Raw genomic sequence first — 18,957 nt, forward strand, 5'->3', positions numbered from 1 at the left:
TCGTAAAATTGTGATTTGAAACGGTATAATGGTGCATTGATTGCACGACGTCATAATTTTCATCGCGTTATCTTTAATCGCTCTTATTTTTACGTTCCGATCGCTTTGGTAGAACGTTTTCTTTGATCAGATATCGCTGTTTGAAAATGAATGAATATCACCGGCCGGGCAAGTATATAAGCGTTGTCTTTTATCGAATAAAATCGCGTCTTTATATTCGCGCTTTCCAGCGAACAAAATATTAACGTTTGATCAGAGTTACACCCGAGATCAAAGCTATCTCAATTTGCTAGAATATTTTCTAGAGTTTGATTATACACATTCTGTGTTATATAAAAGAATAATCTCTATTGGTCCTCTGGCAATATCGATTTTTATCGCGACAAGAGAGGGAAACGATCCCTCACAGATTTTATGTAATGTAATGTAACGAAACAATACGACGCGGCGCTTTGACCGCTTCTGTACGTAAATCTAATTAAACGCGTTAATTCATTGCAACAACGAGTCGCTGATCCATCAACTAAATAATACGTGTCACGTGACCGTGTCACAAATCGTCGCGGCACAATGTGGTATGCACATCCAGGCCATTAACATTGTCCTGTTGCTTTCGTGAGTGCGTGAGAAGCGACCCTAATTCTGTCAATCCTGAGGGTGGCCTCCGGTACGGATGGTCGTGGTGTACCGGCGATGTTAACTCGTAATTCTCATCGATTCCGGTGTAAATATACCCGGGGGCATGTATACCTGGCCGTGCAGGATTTCCGTTACGCTAGATATACCGGGCGCAATACACACACACACACACACACACATACACACATACAAACAAATCGCCGAGAAACAGTCGGACGTACAAAGGGAGATGAAACGTGCGTACACGCGACAATTGAAACACAAAATGCGGTTCGGGGGTGAGTCGATAACCTCTCGCCTCCTCTCCCTCCTTCCCACCCCTCGAAGAATTAATAGCTTCGAGTATCGAGTACTACCCTCGATATCGTTCGATTCTCTCCGGTTTTGCGACCGAAAAGTACGTATTGGAAACACGGCGCGCATTGCAATGTCGGTGACTCGTTTTTTCCTGCACGGAATTAGCGAACACGAACCTGACGCACATACGAACCTTGATACTACTTGTCTCGAAAAGGAGAAAAGAACAAGTTTTCGCTTGGTCGACTACAGGCGCGATCTCGTATGCACTTGTGCATGCGTTAAAGATGATTATACGTAGATGCACTCGTCTATTGATTTCGAAATATAATATTGCAAAAAGAGACACAGCTAAAGTTTCGTGAAAAGCAACGTCCTAGATTTTCAATTTTAATTATATCGCGTTTCTCGACCTTTTACTATATACATATAAATGCATATACATATATATAAAACAAGGTTTCGTCAATTGCATGAAGAGTTTTTCCACCAGTGAACGGTTGCGTTGTTAATCGCATCCGCACTTGTAACATATGATCAGGCGCATCTCACGAGCGGCAATCAGCGTGATAGCCTGCCAAGCTCACGGCTAGTCCTCGATCCGTGATCCCAATCGAGGGTGTGCGCATATACCACGTAGAGTATACGCATAACGCCCGTTATTGGACATGGATGGTTTCGGTGGATTTCGATGAATTAGCTGTAGGATATGACGCAAACGCGCGCCGCCATTGTACAATGTCCACTTGCGGATATGTATCGGCTGTATCTCGGTTGTATGGCCCCTTGCAAAGCTCCATTCAAAACGTTTGCGATACCCTTGTAGCTCCAACCAGCGTGCATACGATATCCAATACCTTGTATCTAATACCACGTGCAGGAAGCGTGCTCAAAGAGACGGTTTCACCGAGGAACGACAACGAATTAGTCATCGAACGTAACAAGATCGCCTTTAAGGCTTTGTGCTAGTCACTGCATGTTAGAATTATAACGTCAGAAACGAGGAATTACGTGGAATTTCCTCTTCTACATATATAATATACATACATGCAAACAGAGATTAAATCATTCGCGCGCGTGCGTTTGCTAATATATCACCATTTATATTTAATATAAAGTACAACTATAAAATTTAATTGCAAAAAATTGATTGTGTAATTTTTCTCTAAAATATTATGCAAATTTTGTGTATATAATTTTTCAACAGTAGTAATACTATGCCGGTTCTAACCCATGGGGCTCCGAGGGGGGTGCGGGGCGCGGGGGTTCTCCACTGCGAGGGGTATGACGTCACGCGGGGCGGGGGTATCTCGGTGGCGCGGGGGCTGACGTCACGCGGGTAGAGGGGGATGTTTCGACAAAGGAGGGGGAGTTTTCTGAGTGCAATATTTGTAGATGGTATCTTTACGACTTTTTTATGAGGGTTCTTAGACATTTTCCCCAAAAAGGTATAGAACAAGCGCCGATGATTGACAATTTTGTATCCTCGTTAATATAATTTTATTATGGAAGCGCCGATGTCCGGCTGCTCGAACTTGTCAACGGAGTGTTCTAGCATTTTTATTCAAAATTTTACCCTACTTCTACTTAATACTGGATTTTAGTACTTTATTACACTTAGGATTAACATAATTTTTCATATAATATTAAAAAAATTTTTGGTAAAATAAATTATTTTTGTTTTTTATTAAAAAAATGAATAGTCTGTAAACTGCCTTTTCTATAAAGAATAATTCGGTTAAAAGGTAGAATTGAGGACTTGCGAAAAAATTGTATATAATTTTGATAATTTTCTTTTTTACAACACAAAATTAATGAAAAACTACTAGTAAGTGTAAAATCTATAAAATACAAGCATTAAATAAAATGATATATGTCGCTTTAGTTAAATAAATAGTTGACCTGGTAAGTGCCAATCCGTATAAATTTTAAAATATTGCCAAAATTACTGCCTTTTTTTGACGAAAAAATATTCCAGACAGAATTTACTACGCTATTATCCACAAATATCATGTTTTTAGAAAACGTCCTGAAAACTGCCTTTGGACGTACATATATATATATATATATATATATATATATATATATATAATATAGGTCATTAACTTTATTTGGACATTTTATAATTTTCGCAAAAATAATAAAACTTTTAATTTATATATATTATTTGTTTGGCGCTCACCAATTGTTCGTGTCGTATGTTAGTTTGTCTATTATTGTTATCGCGCTAGTTATATTTTCTTTCACATGTTTGTCGTTTCGAATGCTTATTGTAAATTATTTTGACTTTATTGTATTGCCGATGGATAGCGAATCGGAGCCCAAAGGTAATCGATTAACTAAACGGTGCTGCCATCGCTATCCATCGATCCAAATTATTGAGTGTGGGAGCACACTACTCGCTTGCCGTGCCTTACAGGAAGAAGGCTCGGACACTTGCTCACGAGATCCGCTCCGGAACACTTGTTCGAATACTGGCTCAGTATCTATACGACTGGTTGTTCATACCTCACTGGAAGAGAGGAGACTTCATCCCTTTGCAGGAGTTGAAATTGCATGGATGGAAGGAACTGCATTCGGCACGCTTATCTCTCTCTCTCTCTCTCTCTCTTACTTACACTGCTTTATCGCTTAACGCTCACTGCATGCTGCACGGAAAAGCTGTGGAGGATCTGCTTGAGAAGCACGAGGCACGCATCGCACGGTGAGTCGCTTACCTTTGCTCATTAATCGCATATGTATTGGTTTAATCTCGCTATCCACGCGGCTTTGCGTAATTATCGTTTTATGTAAAGCATTCGCGTCGCTTTCGTATCGTTTCGTCTCATAAAACGTTCGCTATCATTCGCAAGATTCGCAAAGGGGAGAATTGTAGATACCCTCCCCTAACATTATTATTATGGAATATTTTATAACGCATTCTCTACAGCAGTATATGTTAAGGCTGGTTTCTCATGCTCTGTATATTGCGTGCGCATGCACTAGAGAGAGTTTTTTTTGTTCGCAAGGTGGCAACCATGCTTTTCTTCTTTTCTTGTTTTGCTACGTTGTCACCACTATCTCTCACTGTATCATTTTTGTGTGGACGAGCGTTACGTACTTTCAGAAGAAGAATAAATTTATACTATCAAAAACGCAGTGATATTCTTATCAATCCTTCCATGCAATATAACTATATAAGATAAAGCCTCAACAGGTTATGGGCCCAGGCACACTGTCTGTGGAGAATATTGCTTGGAAGAGTAATTGATAAAAGTCGAGACATCGCGAAAGTTCGGGAGCACGTGAATAGTGCGTGTAACGGACATTTCTTTGCAGCGAGAGATATCGCGAAAGTTCGGGAACACGCAGACTGTGTGTGCGATTTTTGTGTGAGACAAGAAACCGCGTTGTGCAAGAATAATATCGGACAATTTTCTAACACGACAAATAAAGCGCTTTGATGGCACTGGATTTCAAGGTTGGAAATTCCAGATTACAGCTGTTCTCATGGCGAACGAAATATTCGACGCAGTAGATGGAACAAGAGTAAAGCCGGCAAATCAAGCGGGAGCCAACGCAGAGCTCATGAAAATATGGATCCGCGACAACGCGAAGGCTATGGCGATCATAGCTTCGGCGATGGAACACGATCAGCTCGATAGTGTATTGGTCTGCACATCAGCAAAGGACATGTGGGACAGACTAAACAGAATTCATGAGCAGAAGTCCGCAACAAACAAGTTGATTCTCACCCAGCGGTTTCACGAGTATAGGATGTGCCCAACGGATACAGCGGTGCAACATTGTTCTAAAGTACAGAACATGGCTAAGCAATTAGTCAATCTCGGCGAACCGGTGTCGGATCTAACCGTGATGGCCAAAATATTGGCTAGTCTAACCTCGAAATTTAGCACACTACAAACAGCCTGGGACAGCGTAGACCCGGAAAGACAAACTATAGATAACCTACAAGAAAGACTTATCCGTGAGGAAAGCAGACTTGAAGCGAGCAGTGACACAACAAGTGCTCTCGCAGTTACGAAGTCAAGCTGGCCGAAGAAGAACACGAAGAAAAAGGACAACAAGGAAGATAGAAGGAAACCTCGTACGAAGAAAAATATCGAGTGCTATCGATGCCAAGAAAAAGGACACTATGCAAGTGAGTGTCCACAAAAGGGTCCTGGAAATCGCGATAAAGACAACTCGAACAATCAGTGTGCATTCGTCTGTGAGACGGACGGCAAATCTTCAAGAGTCAACAGTCGGTATTGTCAACCTACAGAAGAGCAAGCGAGACACCTGCTAGGTGTCGCCACGCGCGACGTATGGTTTACCGACAGCGGAGCGTCCGCACATATGACTTCCCGCCGGGACTGGTTTATAGAGTTTCATCAAACTAGTGGCGAGACAGTATATCTTGGTGACGATGGTGAAGTCAGTGGAACTGGAACAATTCAAATTGAAAGGCTTGTGAAAGGTGTATGGCAAAGTGCAACAATCGAAGAAGTGCTCTACGTACCACGTGTGAAGAAAAATCTGTTCTCTGTCGGAATGAACACATCGAAGGGTTTTCTAGTGGAATTCGGGGACGAGCATGTCAAGATCTCACGAGGAAACAAGATCGAAGCCACCGGCGTGAAACAATCAAACAAACTCTACCGATTATTTTTCCGAGTGCCGAATTCTCGACAAGAAGCTAATGTCTCAGAACTGGATATAAAAGTATGGCACGAAAGGTTAGGCCATATTCACAAACGTGCCCTCTGTGAGTTAATAAACAAAAACATGGTACAAGGAGTGTCTGTTAAGAACACGAAAGAATTTTTCTGCGAAGCCTGCCAGCTGGGTAAACTGCACAAATTACCTTTCAAAAAGCTGACAGATAGATCAAACAGACAACCAGGGGAATTCATACACAGTGACGTGTGTGGCCCAATGTCCGTACAGTCCCCAGGAGGCGTTTTTTCTTGACATTCAAGGATGATTTTTCTGATTTCAGACACGTCTATTTCTTATGACATAAGTCAGATGTATTCGACTGTTTCAAGGAATATGAACGGATGGTGTCGAACAAGTTTGGACGAACCATGAAGATTCTACGAGCAGATAACGGCCTCGAATACTGCAACAAGGAGATGCGGAAGTACTTGTCATCAAGAGGGATCACAATGCAGAACACAGCTCCCTATACACCCGAACAAAACGGGAAATCCGAAAGGAATAACCGGACGATAATAGAGTCAGCAAGAACGATGCTACTCTCAAAGAACCTTCCTAAGAACTTGTGGGCAGAAGCCGTAAATACGGCCGTGTACACATTAAATCGGACTGGACTGTCAAGAACGGGCGGAAGTAAGACTCCTTTCGAGCTCTGGATGGGCAAGAAACCAAACCTAAGTCATTTAAGGATTTTTGGATCAAAAGCGTTCACACATGTTCCCAGTCAATTGACCACAAAATTCGATGCAAGGGCAAAGAAAATGATCCTCGTCGGTTACTAGGGTGAATCTACAAACTACAGACTATACAGTCATGAGACGAAGAAGGTCACAATATCGAGAGATGTAGTGTTTAGTGAACAAGCTGATGAAAGAACACCTCACGACTCAGAAGAATCCAATGTCGAACTCACATGGCCAAACCATCCCGAAGAGTCGAACGAGGACAGTATAGCTGAAACTGTGAATGAAGATACATCGGCTCATGGAGAGAAAGAAATCGACAACGATGCAGACAACAAAAATTCAGATAATGGCGGATCGGCGGTGAGCAACGAGAAGCGGAAGCAACAGTCAGCAGGAACCTCCGAGACTCGTAAACTTAGAGAACGTACCTCGTTGAAACCTCCCGCAAGGTATGAGTTGAACTTAGTAGAATACCACATACCGAAACTTTTGAAGAAGCCGTATCGAGTTCAGAGAGTGCTAAATGGAAACAAGCAATCGAGGAAGAACTTGAGGCACACAAGAAGAACAATATCTGGAAACTGGTACCGAGAGTTTCAGGCGAGAAAATAATAGACTCCAAATGAGTCTTCAAGGTCATCAGAAATGAAGATGGCAGTGTGTGTCGCTTCAAAGCTCGACTATGTGCTCGTGGATTCCAACAGCGGAAAGGAATTGACTACGGAGAGACATTCTCACCGGTCGTGAGATACGACTCTCTTCGTGTGCTACTGGCAATCATTACTCAAGACAACCTCGAAGCTGTACAATTTGATGTACGCACTGCCTTTCTACATGGAGAGTTGTCAGAGGACATCTGGATGGAAGTACCAGTCGGCCTCAACATCAATAGAGAAGTGGGTGATTCTGAGACTCTAGTATGTAAGTTAAGAAAGTCCCTATATGGACTAAAACAAGCACCTCGGTGCTGGAACACTAAGTTCCGTGATTTTCTAAAACGTTTCAGCTTCAAAGAATCTGACGCGGATAAATGTGTATTTTTCGGAAACTACAAAGAATCGTTAGTTTACCTTGCGCTTTTTGTAGACGATGGTATCATCGCGGCTAAAACAAAGTTCTCGAATCAATAATCAAATCGTTAAGTGAGTCGTTCGATATTACTTCAGGTGAATGTAGCTGCTTTGTAGGATTACAAATAGTTCGCGATAGGATAAATAAAACGATGTTTATACATCAGAGTGCATATACAAAACAATTGATCGACAAGTTCGGTATGAAAAATGCGAAAGGACTTTCTGTACCGGCAGATCCTCACACCGCATTATACTCAGTCGCAGAAAATGTAGTAGAAGCATGTAAAATACCATATCGCGAAGCAGTAGGCTCTTTAATGTTTTTGGCAATAGTGTCCCGACCGGACATTTCTTATGCGGTGAACAATGTAAGCAAGTTCCTCAATAACTACGATACTAGTCATTGGCAGGCAGTGAAACGCATAATTGCCTATCTAGTCAACACTATAGGATACGGCATAGAATATCGAAGAGACGGGAGTGATTCCGAACTAGTAGCTTTCTCAGACGCAGATTTCGCAAGCGACATCGAAACCAGGCGGTCTACAACTGGCTACGCGTTCCTGATGGCAAATGGACTTGTGTCTTGGTCGTCACAACGACAAAAGCTCGTATCCTTGAGTACTACGGAATCTGAGTACATAGCAGCGTCAACTGCTACACGAGACGCTATCTGGCTGAGAAACCTATTACACGACATAGGACACAAACGTAAACATGCGACAGTCATACACATAGATAACCAAAGCTCAATTCGTCTTGTGAAGAACCCGGAGTTCCACAAGAGAACAAAACATGTAGACATTAGATACCATTACATACGTGAGAAATTCGAGACATATAGGTAACATATACCCCCACAGAAAACCAGTTAGCCGATATATTTACCAAACTCTTGCCTAAAGATCGATTCAAAAAACTCTATATTAAACTTGGAATGTATAATAAAACCTCAATCGACCAATAGAGCATTCAAACGGCGGAAGTGTTAAGGCTGGTTTCTCATGCTCTGTATATTGCGTGCGCATGCACTAGAGAGAGTTTTTTTTGTTCGCAAGGTGGCAACCATGCTTTTCTTCTTTTCTTGTTTTGCTACGTTGTCACCACTATCTCTCACTGTATCATTTTTGTGTGCACGAGCGTTACGTACTTTCAGAAGAATAAATTTATACTATCAAAAACGCAGTGTGATATTCTTATCAATCCTTCCATGCAATATAAGAGTAAAGCCTCAACAGTATATAGTAAAATCAGCTGCTCGTGCTAACGAGAGATATCGTGTATCTGTCTGTCATGTTCTGGACTATCCGTTTTGAATAATCGTGAAAATATGAGCTGTGCAGTGCAAGAACAAATGAGGAGTAAAAGTAATTAGCGTGCTTATGTAATACTCGAGTGTCCAGTGCTCAGTAATCATTTCGCGTTGTATATTCACCTGTGCATATCAGATAAAGACAAAGATGCGTATTCGAAAAAAATATATTTATGATACATGTGAAGCATTTAAGAAACCTGAAGCAAACAGAATATAAATGAAATCAAATTGTTGTAGCAAAAATAAAATCGTGTAGTTTAAAGCATAATAAATTAAAACATTATAATTGTAAGATATAATTATATTTTTTGTGAGAAATTTTGGATAATTATAAAATGTCAAAAATTTTTAAACAAAATCGGCGTATTCTTATAATATATTTCTTATAATTATAATCTATATTTAATTATATTTTTTTAAACTCTCCTAAATGAGAATTGTGTTTGTTCTTCGTATAGAGGCACAGGAAAATGCTGACGAGTACAGTAACGAGGTGGAACAATTACGAGGTACAGTGGCCAGAAACGAAGAAGAGAAGCAAAGATTGGAGGCGGAACCGTTGCAGATTAAAGAGATGTTATAACGTGAGGTGGCTCGGGCAGACGCCGAAAGTCGCAGAAGCAACGTCATTATAACCGAATACAAGCAGGTATTTGCCAAACATTATTTGATTCCACATAGTAAGATTTCAAATGAGTTCAATTGCATAGAACTGCAGGAAACGCAATTTATACTGTTTCAGATCTGTCAGCGTTTGGAAGACGATTACAATGCCGCAAAGACAACGTTGAGCGAATTACGAGTGCGTTACGATTCATCCTATGATTCAATTTGCGTTATATTATTCGTGTACAGAAATAAAACAACTGATGTTTCAGGCGAAGGTTTCAAAATGTGAGAAATGCAGGACATGTATAATGGATTCGTCCAATATATTAGCGGATATCGCGCATCCCTTGGAGAATCGAATAGATCCTATGCTTCACAGAGTGCAGGAAAGGGTGTGCGAATTAGAATTGGAATTGGCGCAGACCAAGTTGGCTCACGTCGAGGCCGAGTGTCGAAATCAGGTGACAAGAATATATATTTTTTTGCGTTACATTAATTTTTCGAAATCGCAAGATATAGAAATCCTTGATACAAATCGCGTTTGCGATGCAGGATCTGACGCATCAATTGCACGCTACTGCCTCGGAGCTGCAAGCCGCGCGAAACAGCTGGCCGTGGCTCAGTAAAACCTTGTCCAGCATAAAGGAAGCAGCGAACAAGAGGGAAGTCCTGGCTCCGGCTGCTTTGAGAGATCTGAGACGCGATAGCGCACCCGGAGGCGATTTGCATCATCTGATACACTCTCGAAGCCGCGACGCGCGGGACAGTCTCAAGGAAGTTGTGTGATGCAGTAAGCATTTCCTTAAAGTAGAGAGAGTAATTTTTTTACAATAAAACTTTATAATATTAAAATAAGACGTAATATTTATAAAATATCAATCGTACGAATGAGAAGCTCATTTTATCTGTATTCAAATTTTTTAAAAATATTTTATAGAAACACAGTCATCGATATTTCTCATTGATGTTGTTTAATATTCTTCCTATCTCTCTTTCTCTTTCTTTCGCATGAACGATATTTCATATTTATATTCGTTAATTTTTTATTATAGACAAAATGCCAGTGGAAGAGTTGGAGTCAAATATGCCAGGCACAAATACGTGAACATGACGTATATTCGTAGTTACATGTAATGTACGATCTGTTAAGTCGATGATGTAATTCTCTGTCACCACTATCCGCCATATTTCGCATGTCAAAGTGCTTTTCAGGCAGCCCTATTTATCGCTAATAATTATATATTGAAAATTGGTGTTACATTTTTTGTTCTTCAAAATTAGATTAATTTCTGTGATCTTTTTCTTTCAATACTCTACGAGTATAAACACGCTTATATTAATTTTATATTAATTTAATTTAATTTTTTTTTTTTTAGCATATGTAAAGCAATGCGCGAGCTTTTCTATGCTTGATAAAATTTTAAAAAAATGATATAACACTACACTTATTACGCGGGCTACTAACAATCGACAATTTACCGCCAAAAGAATCGCATTACGTACGCAAACATACGGTAAATTATTTATAATATTAAAAAATACACAAAATAAGTAATATATGCCGCGTTTTGTACGAAACTAGTCGTAAGTATGAAAGGGAGAAAATGTAGAAACTTCTACCGTGTATACAGTGCTTTCAAGTAACACAACAAATGCGCGATATCAATATACAATATAAATCAAGATTTATATCGCGTAACACAGCAATGAAGAGTTATTCTTTTTTTTCTTAATTAATTTTATCCGGATTAATATAACATTCCAAAATTGTGTGAATGCGTTTTCTTCCATTATTGCTTTTTATTATTAAGTCAGCTATTCTCTGCAATGATTTCAATTTAACTGACGTAATTGATGATGGTACGTACGTATAGTTATGATACTTTTACTGATTCACAATTAGTGTGTTAGAATTGATATTAAAAGTTTTCACTGTTTTAGTTTTTTATATGTATTTTCATCACCGATAAACTCGCGCGAAGCGTATATATTTTATCTCTAGTTCCGTAATGAGACATTAATCATACAAATATAGCAAAATAGATTATGCGTGTAAAAAAATATAACAAATAAATGCGAGATACTCAGAATTTTGTTTAGTTGCAATTTGCACTTTGTTTTGACAAAATTGATAGCAAGAAACAAACACACTATTAAAAGCCATAGAGCTTACTGGCATTAAGGCACTACTTAAAAGCGCAATTCTGTCAAATATTTGTAATTTTATGTAGTATTATAAGTGTTTTAACAATAAATTTGCTAATATATCCCTATAGCACATTCTTGACTATCAAACTTAACTTTGTGAGTCATGCCATTTACTCAAATATGATATATATTTATTTATGTATAATTGCATTTAAAAAATTAAAAAAGAAATTGTTACGCGCAACGAAATATTACTAAAATTGTCTATAATTCTACAAACATATTCATTTATGGCATTTATGCCATTGAGTTATACAATTCGATTTATTTGAAACACGATTCATGTTTATTTAATTTCTCGATTAAAAAAGGAATTTATTAAAATGCGATAAAATTAAGGAAAACTGTGTACACGATTGCAAGTAAAGTTTATGTCACGTTTTGCTTGTACTCTAGCGAATAACCAGTTATATCACTCAAAAAATAAAAGACTTTATTTCTGTAAATACTACAAAACAGTCGAAATGGTCTATTAACAGAATTATGTAAAGTTGTAGGCTAATCTTACGTATAAACCACACATACACACTGTATACCCTGTAATTTCATTCAACAATATTATTATTGAAATAAAGGAAGATATCGCACGTCTTCATGTAAAATATATAATATTAAGAAGTTCATAACTTTTATGCCATACAATATGTACATGCTTTTCTGTATTAGGTCAAAATATATCGAGAATATTATATCTACTATCAGATTTTATACCAATTTTATTTACCCAAAGCACGAGCGCGAACATAACTCTATGCAGTCTCAGTCTTAGGAAGTTTTAAGAAAATTGTAGTTAAATAATCACAAAACAACTCAATATTCATAATATATCACACATTTGTGATAATATAATGTACCAGATATCACACATATATATATATATATATATATACATATATATATATACAAATTTACATATATATTGTATATATTATATATACAGGGTGTCCGGTAATAGTCGCATCAACCGTCGTGTGTAGGTAGAGCTAGTTAAACCGAGTAGAAAAGTCCTCTACCATTTTGCGATATTCTCAATAATAAGAGAGATATTAATTAATAAAGATCGGCCAATTCGCGTAACGACGGCGAGAAGAGACAGCCCAGTTTTATGTCGTTACTAAGCATGCGGCGAAAAGAAACAGTATAATGTTACACGGTTGCTAAGCGCGCGATGAAGCGGGGAGGAGCGCTTTACAAAAGACAATAACTCCATACGAGTAGCGCTAACTCTGGACCCCCGTGTGGGCTGTCTCTTCTCGCCGCACGCTTATCATCGCGCGAATTGGCTGATTTTCTTTAATTTATTTCTCTCTTATTATTGAGAATATCACAAAATGGTAGAGGACTTTTCTACTCGGTTTAACTAGCTCTACCTGCAAACGACGGTTGATGCGACTATTACCGGACACCCTGTATATACATATATATGTGTGTTACACTTATCGAAACTTAACATATTTATGAACTTTCATCAATATTACATTAAGATCTAAACTATTGCATTGAAAACTTTTGACATTCAATAAACAATTAATGAAAATGTAGAATCGTAAGAAAATATATATATATGTATGTATATGCATGTGATATGTAAATGTATATATATGTTAAAAGATCAAATCTCTTGAAATTTTTACTATTAACAAGAATATTTGATCTTTTCTATGAAATAGAGAAGCTGAGATATATTTATCTGATATAAAGCTACAATTTGAAAAACTTCTTGCAATCCGTTCCTTAAGTTTGAGAGAGATGAATAACATAGAACGCAATGTTTGATTTACAATATAAAAATAGAAATTATAAGTTATACTTAATCAACTATAAAGAAAGAGAAAAATATGTTTCTACTTAATAATCAGATTTGCCTTGCTGTTACACATAGGTTCAAAACATTATAATTTCATAACGCCATAAAAAATAAAAATAAATATAGAGGTAGTTAAATGTCAACATGATTTAACCATTTAAATTAAAAAAATGTTGTTTTCATATCAAATATTCTAATGTAAAATGCAAAATTTTTCATCAGATATCAAATATAAGCAAGAATGTTCTCCAATGTATAAAACCTTACCCTCCAAATCTATATCTTGTAGACTTTGTTGGGAACGTCAAAGAATGATATGTACGATTATATTTAAATATCTTAATTATATCACACGCATCACATTCTCCCTTTCACGTCCCAAGTAAGTAAAGTTTTTTGTTCTTTGTGCTTGTAATCATTTTCCAATTTATATATCGCTCTCATTCTCGGAAGAACTGCTATCGAAACCTTCGTCACGACCCACATAGTTACCATCATCTAGTAATAATATTATAATACTTTTTAATAAACATTAAAATTATTTAAATATTACAATTACAAATATAAAATTTAAAAATATATTTTTTGCCTATGCAAACAGTGCAAAAAGATAAGGAGAACACATAGTTACCTGCAACTTCATCTTCGAGGTCCCTCAAATTTTGCCGAGCTTGCATATCAAATTCAAGCAGATTGGCCATGTCCAATAATCTCAATAACCATATAGGAAAGCCGTTTTGCATTACATAAATATCGTTTTCATTCTCGAGATCGTTTTCCAATACATCGATGAGCGGTTGCAAGTTTTCGATATCGTCGGTACCCACAGCTATCATGTTATTACCTTCATCATCTCTGTTATTGTTCGCCAAATCACCATTTTCCACCTCGATCAATTCCAAAATGCCGAGTCTCGGCGCTTCCGCGATGCTCGGCGATTCAGAATCCGGTATATGATCCTGAGCTATGCTGGACAAATCATATTCTGGCGTTATATCTTGCACGGATGCCGAATTCGGGTAACCGAAATCCATAATTTCGGAGGACCAACTGTTCGGCGGAGTCTCAAACGGAGATGATTTAGCTTCGATATTTACTGATCCGACGATATTCGATGTATTTACATCTTTGCTTGTACCAACAATCTCGTCACCTTTTTTCAATACTGATATAAATTGAACATTAGTTGTATCTTTATTACTACTACTATTGCTATTATTAGGTATAAGTCTATCATTTTCTAAAACACTAGGTTTTTTGGCACATTCAGTAGAAGAGCATTCGCTATTGTTCTGCGATTTGAAACTCGATAATTCTTTAGGCGGAGTTAAGCTCTTTTTCCTTACATTCGACTGTGCGAAATCATTAATCTTCTTGGTGCGCTTTCATTGTCGTATCATTATCATCTGTTATGATTAATGTACAACACACATCTTCCTCTTTGTCATTAATATTCTTGTCCGATGACGAGCTGTGGTGTGCATCTATATTTTGTACATCATCTGTAATATCAGACTCACGATTGATTATATCGCTTTTCTCTACACATTTTTCAGGATCACTTGTTGATTCTACAATCTTGCTAAATTCTTCGTTCTCTAAACACAAATGTTGCTGTGTATTATTGCTAACGAGATGTAAGTCTACATTACATTTTGAAGTATTGATAATATTATCGCTTAAAGGATCCACGCACAATTGAAATATTTCTGTAGTAGTAGTGCTATTAGATTTCTGACTAATATCTTTTGATGAACTACTATCAGTATCCGACACATTTTCCTTAGCTGCTTCTATTATACATGATAAATTCCTATTCACTGCAGATGATTCTTTTAATCTGGAATCGCTTCGTTCAATGTTATTAGTGGATGTTTTTGTAGAAACTTTGGGTGAACTTGTAAATTTTGGTTGATTATTAGGACTACTATCAAAAACGTTTAATGGTACTATATCTGCTGTATCATTATTTTCGTAAATTTGATTCTTAACTGAAGTCACTTGTTCAATTTTACAACTATTGTTTATTTTAGAATAATTTGAAATTGATATTGCAGAATTTATTTCACTTATTTGTACACAATCTTCTTCTGGAAAACTTTGTTTGAATGGTAAGGAAAGTATGTTCTCTGTGGTAGATTCTTCTACATTCATAGGCTCATTTGTTATTTCAGATTGACGAAAAGTAAGTCGTTCAATGAAAAAGGATGAAATCTGTCGCACCATTCGTTTTGAAAACTTGCGCTATTATTCAAAGAATTATTTAACTCGGAATTCAAGAGAAGTGGTGGCGACGTTGATGAACGTGAAACAGACATGTACGGTTCGAAATTAGTAGGTTTTTGTACTTGTAATTCTGCAGCTACTAAATTTATATCTCTAGTCTGTGATAGAGTTGATTCTATTACTGTATTGTCGCCGGACGAATAATTTAATGCTAAACTACTGTTGGATTTTGCCAAAGATGTGTCGAAACCTGATGGCGTATCAGCATTGAGCCTTTCTACTTTGCTATCCACTTCCGTCTCATTTGAAGAGAAAGAAGTCAGAGCACTTGAAATCTTCTTGAGAGCTTCTTGTTCAAGATATATTAAAGATTCTGTAATATCACTAATCTTTGAATGTCTAATAACATCATCGTCGTCAATTACATGCGGTTTTTCAGATGATTCATATTCTAATAAATTTTCTCCATCGAATAAATAAATATTTTCTTGGATAATAGAGCAATTTTCAGGTATGATGATGCTAGGTTGTTCATTCCAATTTTCAGTATACGAATTTTCACGTAAATCTTGTTCATCTGCATTAGTGGATTGTGGTATTCTATTTTCTTCATCTATAGAAACAAGATTATCCACATCAAAGTCCTCATCCTCAGAATCAGAAATAGATTTAACTAATACTATTGGTCCATCTTCTTGATCTTTGATAACCCAATTTGCGTCTTTTAGGACTTTTCTCAGTACTTCTATTGAAACAGTGAAATTTCTTTCATGTAAGTAAGATAATATATTATTTAAAATTACTCCTTCATCTTCTTGACCATCTTCTTGACCATAATAAGATGAGAAGATATATCTTATCGTTTCATGCAGTAATATCTCATTGTCTGAGTGATTGTCAACGAATATAGGATAATCAAATTTATCCACTAGTTTAAATAATTCATCTACTCTTATTATTTTACTGCTTTCTTTTATCGATGAAAGTCGGTGAAATACTGCCATTTGTGTGCATGTACCTAATTCTTCAGTGCCCTCAGGTCCCTCACAAATTCCATGAAACATTACGCTATACGATGGATATCTCACCACAATGTTTTGTGCCCTGTTAACAAAATAATAATAAACGTAAAAGAAATTTTCTACAGTTCCAAGCTTAACAAAACTCGAAGAAGCTTTACTCACCAGTCTTGAAATTGTTCCCTTGTCCATTCAAATTTATGATCTGGATGTCTGATGCCTGCGAAATTCGGAAATAGTACATTGAAGTCTGCATTTGGAGTAGTTATTATTGCCACTTTTGGCATGATGTATCCAGAAATATTAAAGGGCAGATCCATTAATGTATCTTCATGCAAATGCTCAATTCTAGAATTAAGAAATATTTATATATAAAAACTATATATGTGTGTACATATATTATTTTAGCATCTCATATAAAAGAACAATTAAAATAAAATAAGACTATAAACTCTACGTTAATATTCATGCAATATAACATACAATTCGATGCAAATTACAGCATCCGTTTGCTCCAACTTTCGGTCATTATGTGTTACACTTCCTTCATATATTTCAATTGTAAGTGGTGTTTTTCGAGGACTTAGGTATTCTACGAGAAGTGGTTCCGCCTTTGCTTTGTAAGACTGTAAAACTTTTCTATCAATGTCAACGCAAAGTATCTCTTCCACGCCTTGTATATTTTTCAAGTGTACCAAAAATCTCATTTCTGCACATCCAAAGTCCACAACCTGACGACAAATATTTCAAAAATACAGTTTCCCTATCTAAAGAAAAAACAGTGAAATTGGTACGCATATTGTAATAGAGCATATTAGAGTACACATTATTTTATGTGTATTAGAGTACACATTATTTTATGTGTACTCTAATATATATATTTTATAAGTATCACTATAAGTTTAAGTATAACTGTTTAATAATCTTAAGTATGCGAATCGTATCTAGAAGCTAATACTGTGGTAATGATTATATATCTCGAATTGATATCGGATTGACTGTGCTTTAGTTTCTCAATGTAATATGATCTCAGTATAATGATTATGATTATAATATTTCAGTAATGATCTGATGATGATTCTTCTCTGCGAGCGGTTATACAGGGTGATTCGAAACAACCGTTTGTCCTTAAAATGTCGTATTCCTGAATGAATTCTGAGACGATTTTTCCTTTGCCAAAATTTTATCCGAAGTTTAGTTTTTAAGTTATAAAAGGAAATAGTTAGCGAATTACGGCACGGGTACGGCCGGTAGGCAGGAGCGGCGCAACTCATCCGACGCGGGCGATTACGCGAGGCGCTCGTTGCGATCAGCTGTTATCTACACGCGATGTGTGTGTGTGCGTGTGTGTGTGTGTGCGTGTGTACATACACCCTCTTTTTCTCTATCTCTCTCTCTCTCTCTCTCTCTCTCTCTTACTTATTCTTACCTTATAGAGATGTCTTCTGATGAATAATTGTACGACTGGAATAGATCACAACGTTGACGTTGACACAGACGTTGACACACCGTGACACACCGAATAATAAACGATTCTTTTTTTATAAATTGTATTATCGACACTTTGATGAATACACTCACGCAATCAGAGAGAATTTTCTCTTAGAATTTACCCTGAGAATCATGATAATCATGGGACAATATGGTATGGAAAGAATTTTTTGAAAATTTCTCTGATTAATATTTATCACATTAAAAATAATAATATCTATCACAATAAAATATAAAATATGTTTGATTAATTTTACTATGCAATTTAGTAAAATGAATCAAACATATTTTATATTTTATTGTGATAGTATTTTTTTTAAATAACTTAACATTATACGTTTTGCTTTTTCTTTTCTCAGCGAGACGTGAGAAAAATAATTATTTTATGTTTTTTTATTGTTTTGCGAACAAGATGTTCCATGTATAAATATGTTGGTCGCTCTGAAAAGAGCGGATTGGTTTTGGTCGCTCTGAAAAGAGCGGATTGACTTTGGTCGCTCTGAAAAGAGCGGATTAATTTATAATTTTAAAAAATTTATAATAGGTGCTCAAAATGAGCACCATCCATCCTTATGCAAGCTCTCATGCGTTTAAGTAAATTTAATTGGACGTTCTCCATTACTTCCTCTTCGATATTCCAAATTGCATATCGCAATCTGGTTTCCAAGTCGTCGACGTCCTCGGGAAGCGTCTTCGGGAAACGATCTACTTTTCTCAGAAAATTTTCGCAAAACGTTCGTCTTGCATGATAATCTTCTGGTCGTAAATGTTGCACGCGTGTGTAATGAAATGCGTGCAACTTTTCTTCTTTAAACGTTCTTTGTACTGTTGAGTACGATAAGTTGTGTTCTCGAGCAACCACCCGAATACTAGGCAAGAAGAACAT

General features: G+C 36.9%; 1 protein-coding gene and 1 pseudogene across 1 annotated transcript; one reads left to right on the forward strand and one right to left on the reverse strand.

Annotated features, from left to right (window-relative positions):
• Positions 1 to 9,273: 9,273 nt before the first annotated feature.
• On the forward strand, positions 9,274 to 10,110 carry LOC145947914 (rab GTPase-activating protein 1-like). The gene is made up of 4 exons (XM_083057678.1): positions 9,274 to 9,360; positions 9,454 to 9,513; positions 9,590 to 9,781; positions 9,873 to 10,110. Exons 3-4 carry the CDS (start codon positions 9,629 to 9,631, stop codon positions 10,104 to 10,106), a joined length of 387 nt encoding a protein of 128 aa, XP_082913804.1. The 5' UTR covers positions 9,274 to 9,360; positions 9,454 to 9,513; positions 9,590 to 9,628; the 3' UTR covers positions 10,107 to 10,110.
• Positions 10,111 to 13,608: 3,498 nt separating this feature from the next.
• LOC145947915 (uncharacterized) lies at positions 13,609 to 18,957 on the reverse strand (annotated as a pseudogene).

Source organism: Prenolepis imparis, unplaced genomic scaffold (assembly GCF_030444845.1).
Source record: "Prenolepis imparis isolate NDT839.2.m4 unplaced genomic scaffold, iyPreImpa1.0 SCAF_184, whole genome shotgun sequence".
Classification (NCBI taxonomy): domain Eukaryota; kingdom Metazoa; phylum Arthropoda; class Insecta; order Hymenoptera; family Formicidae; genus Prenolepis; species Prenolepis imparis.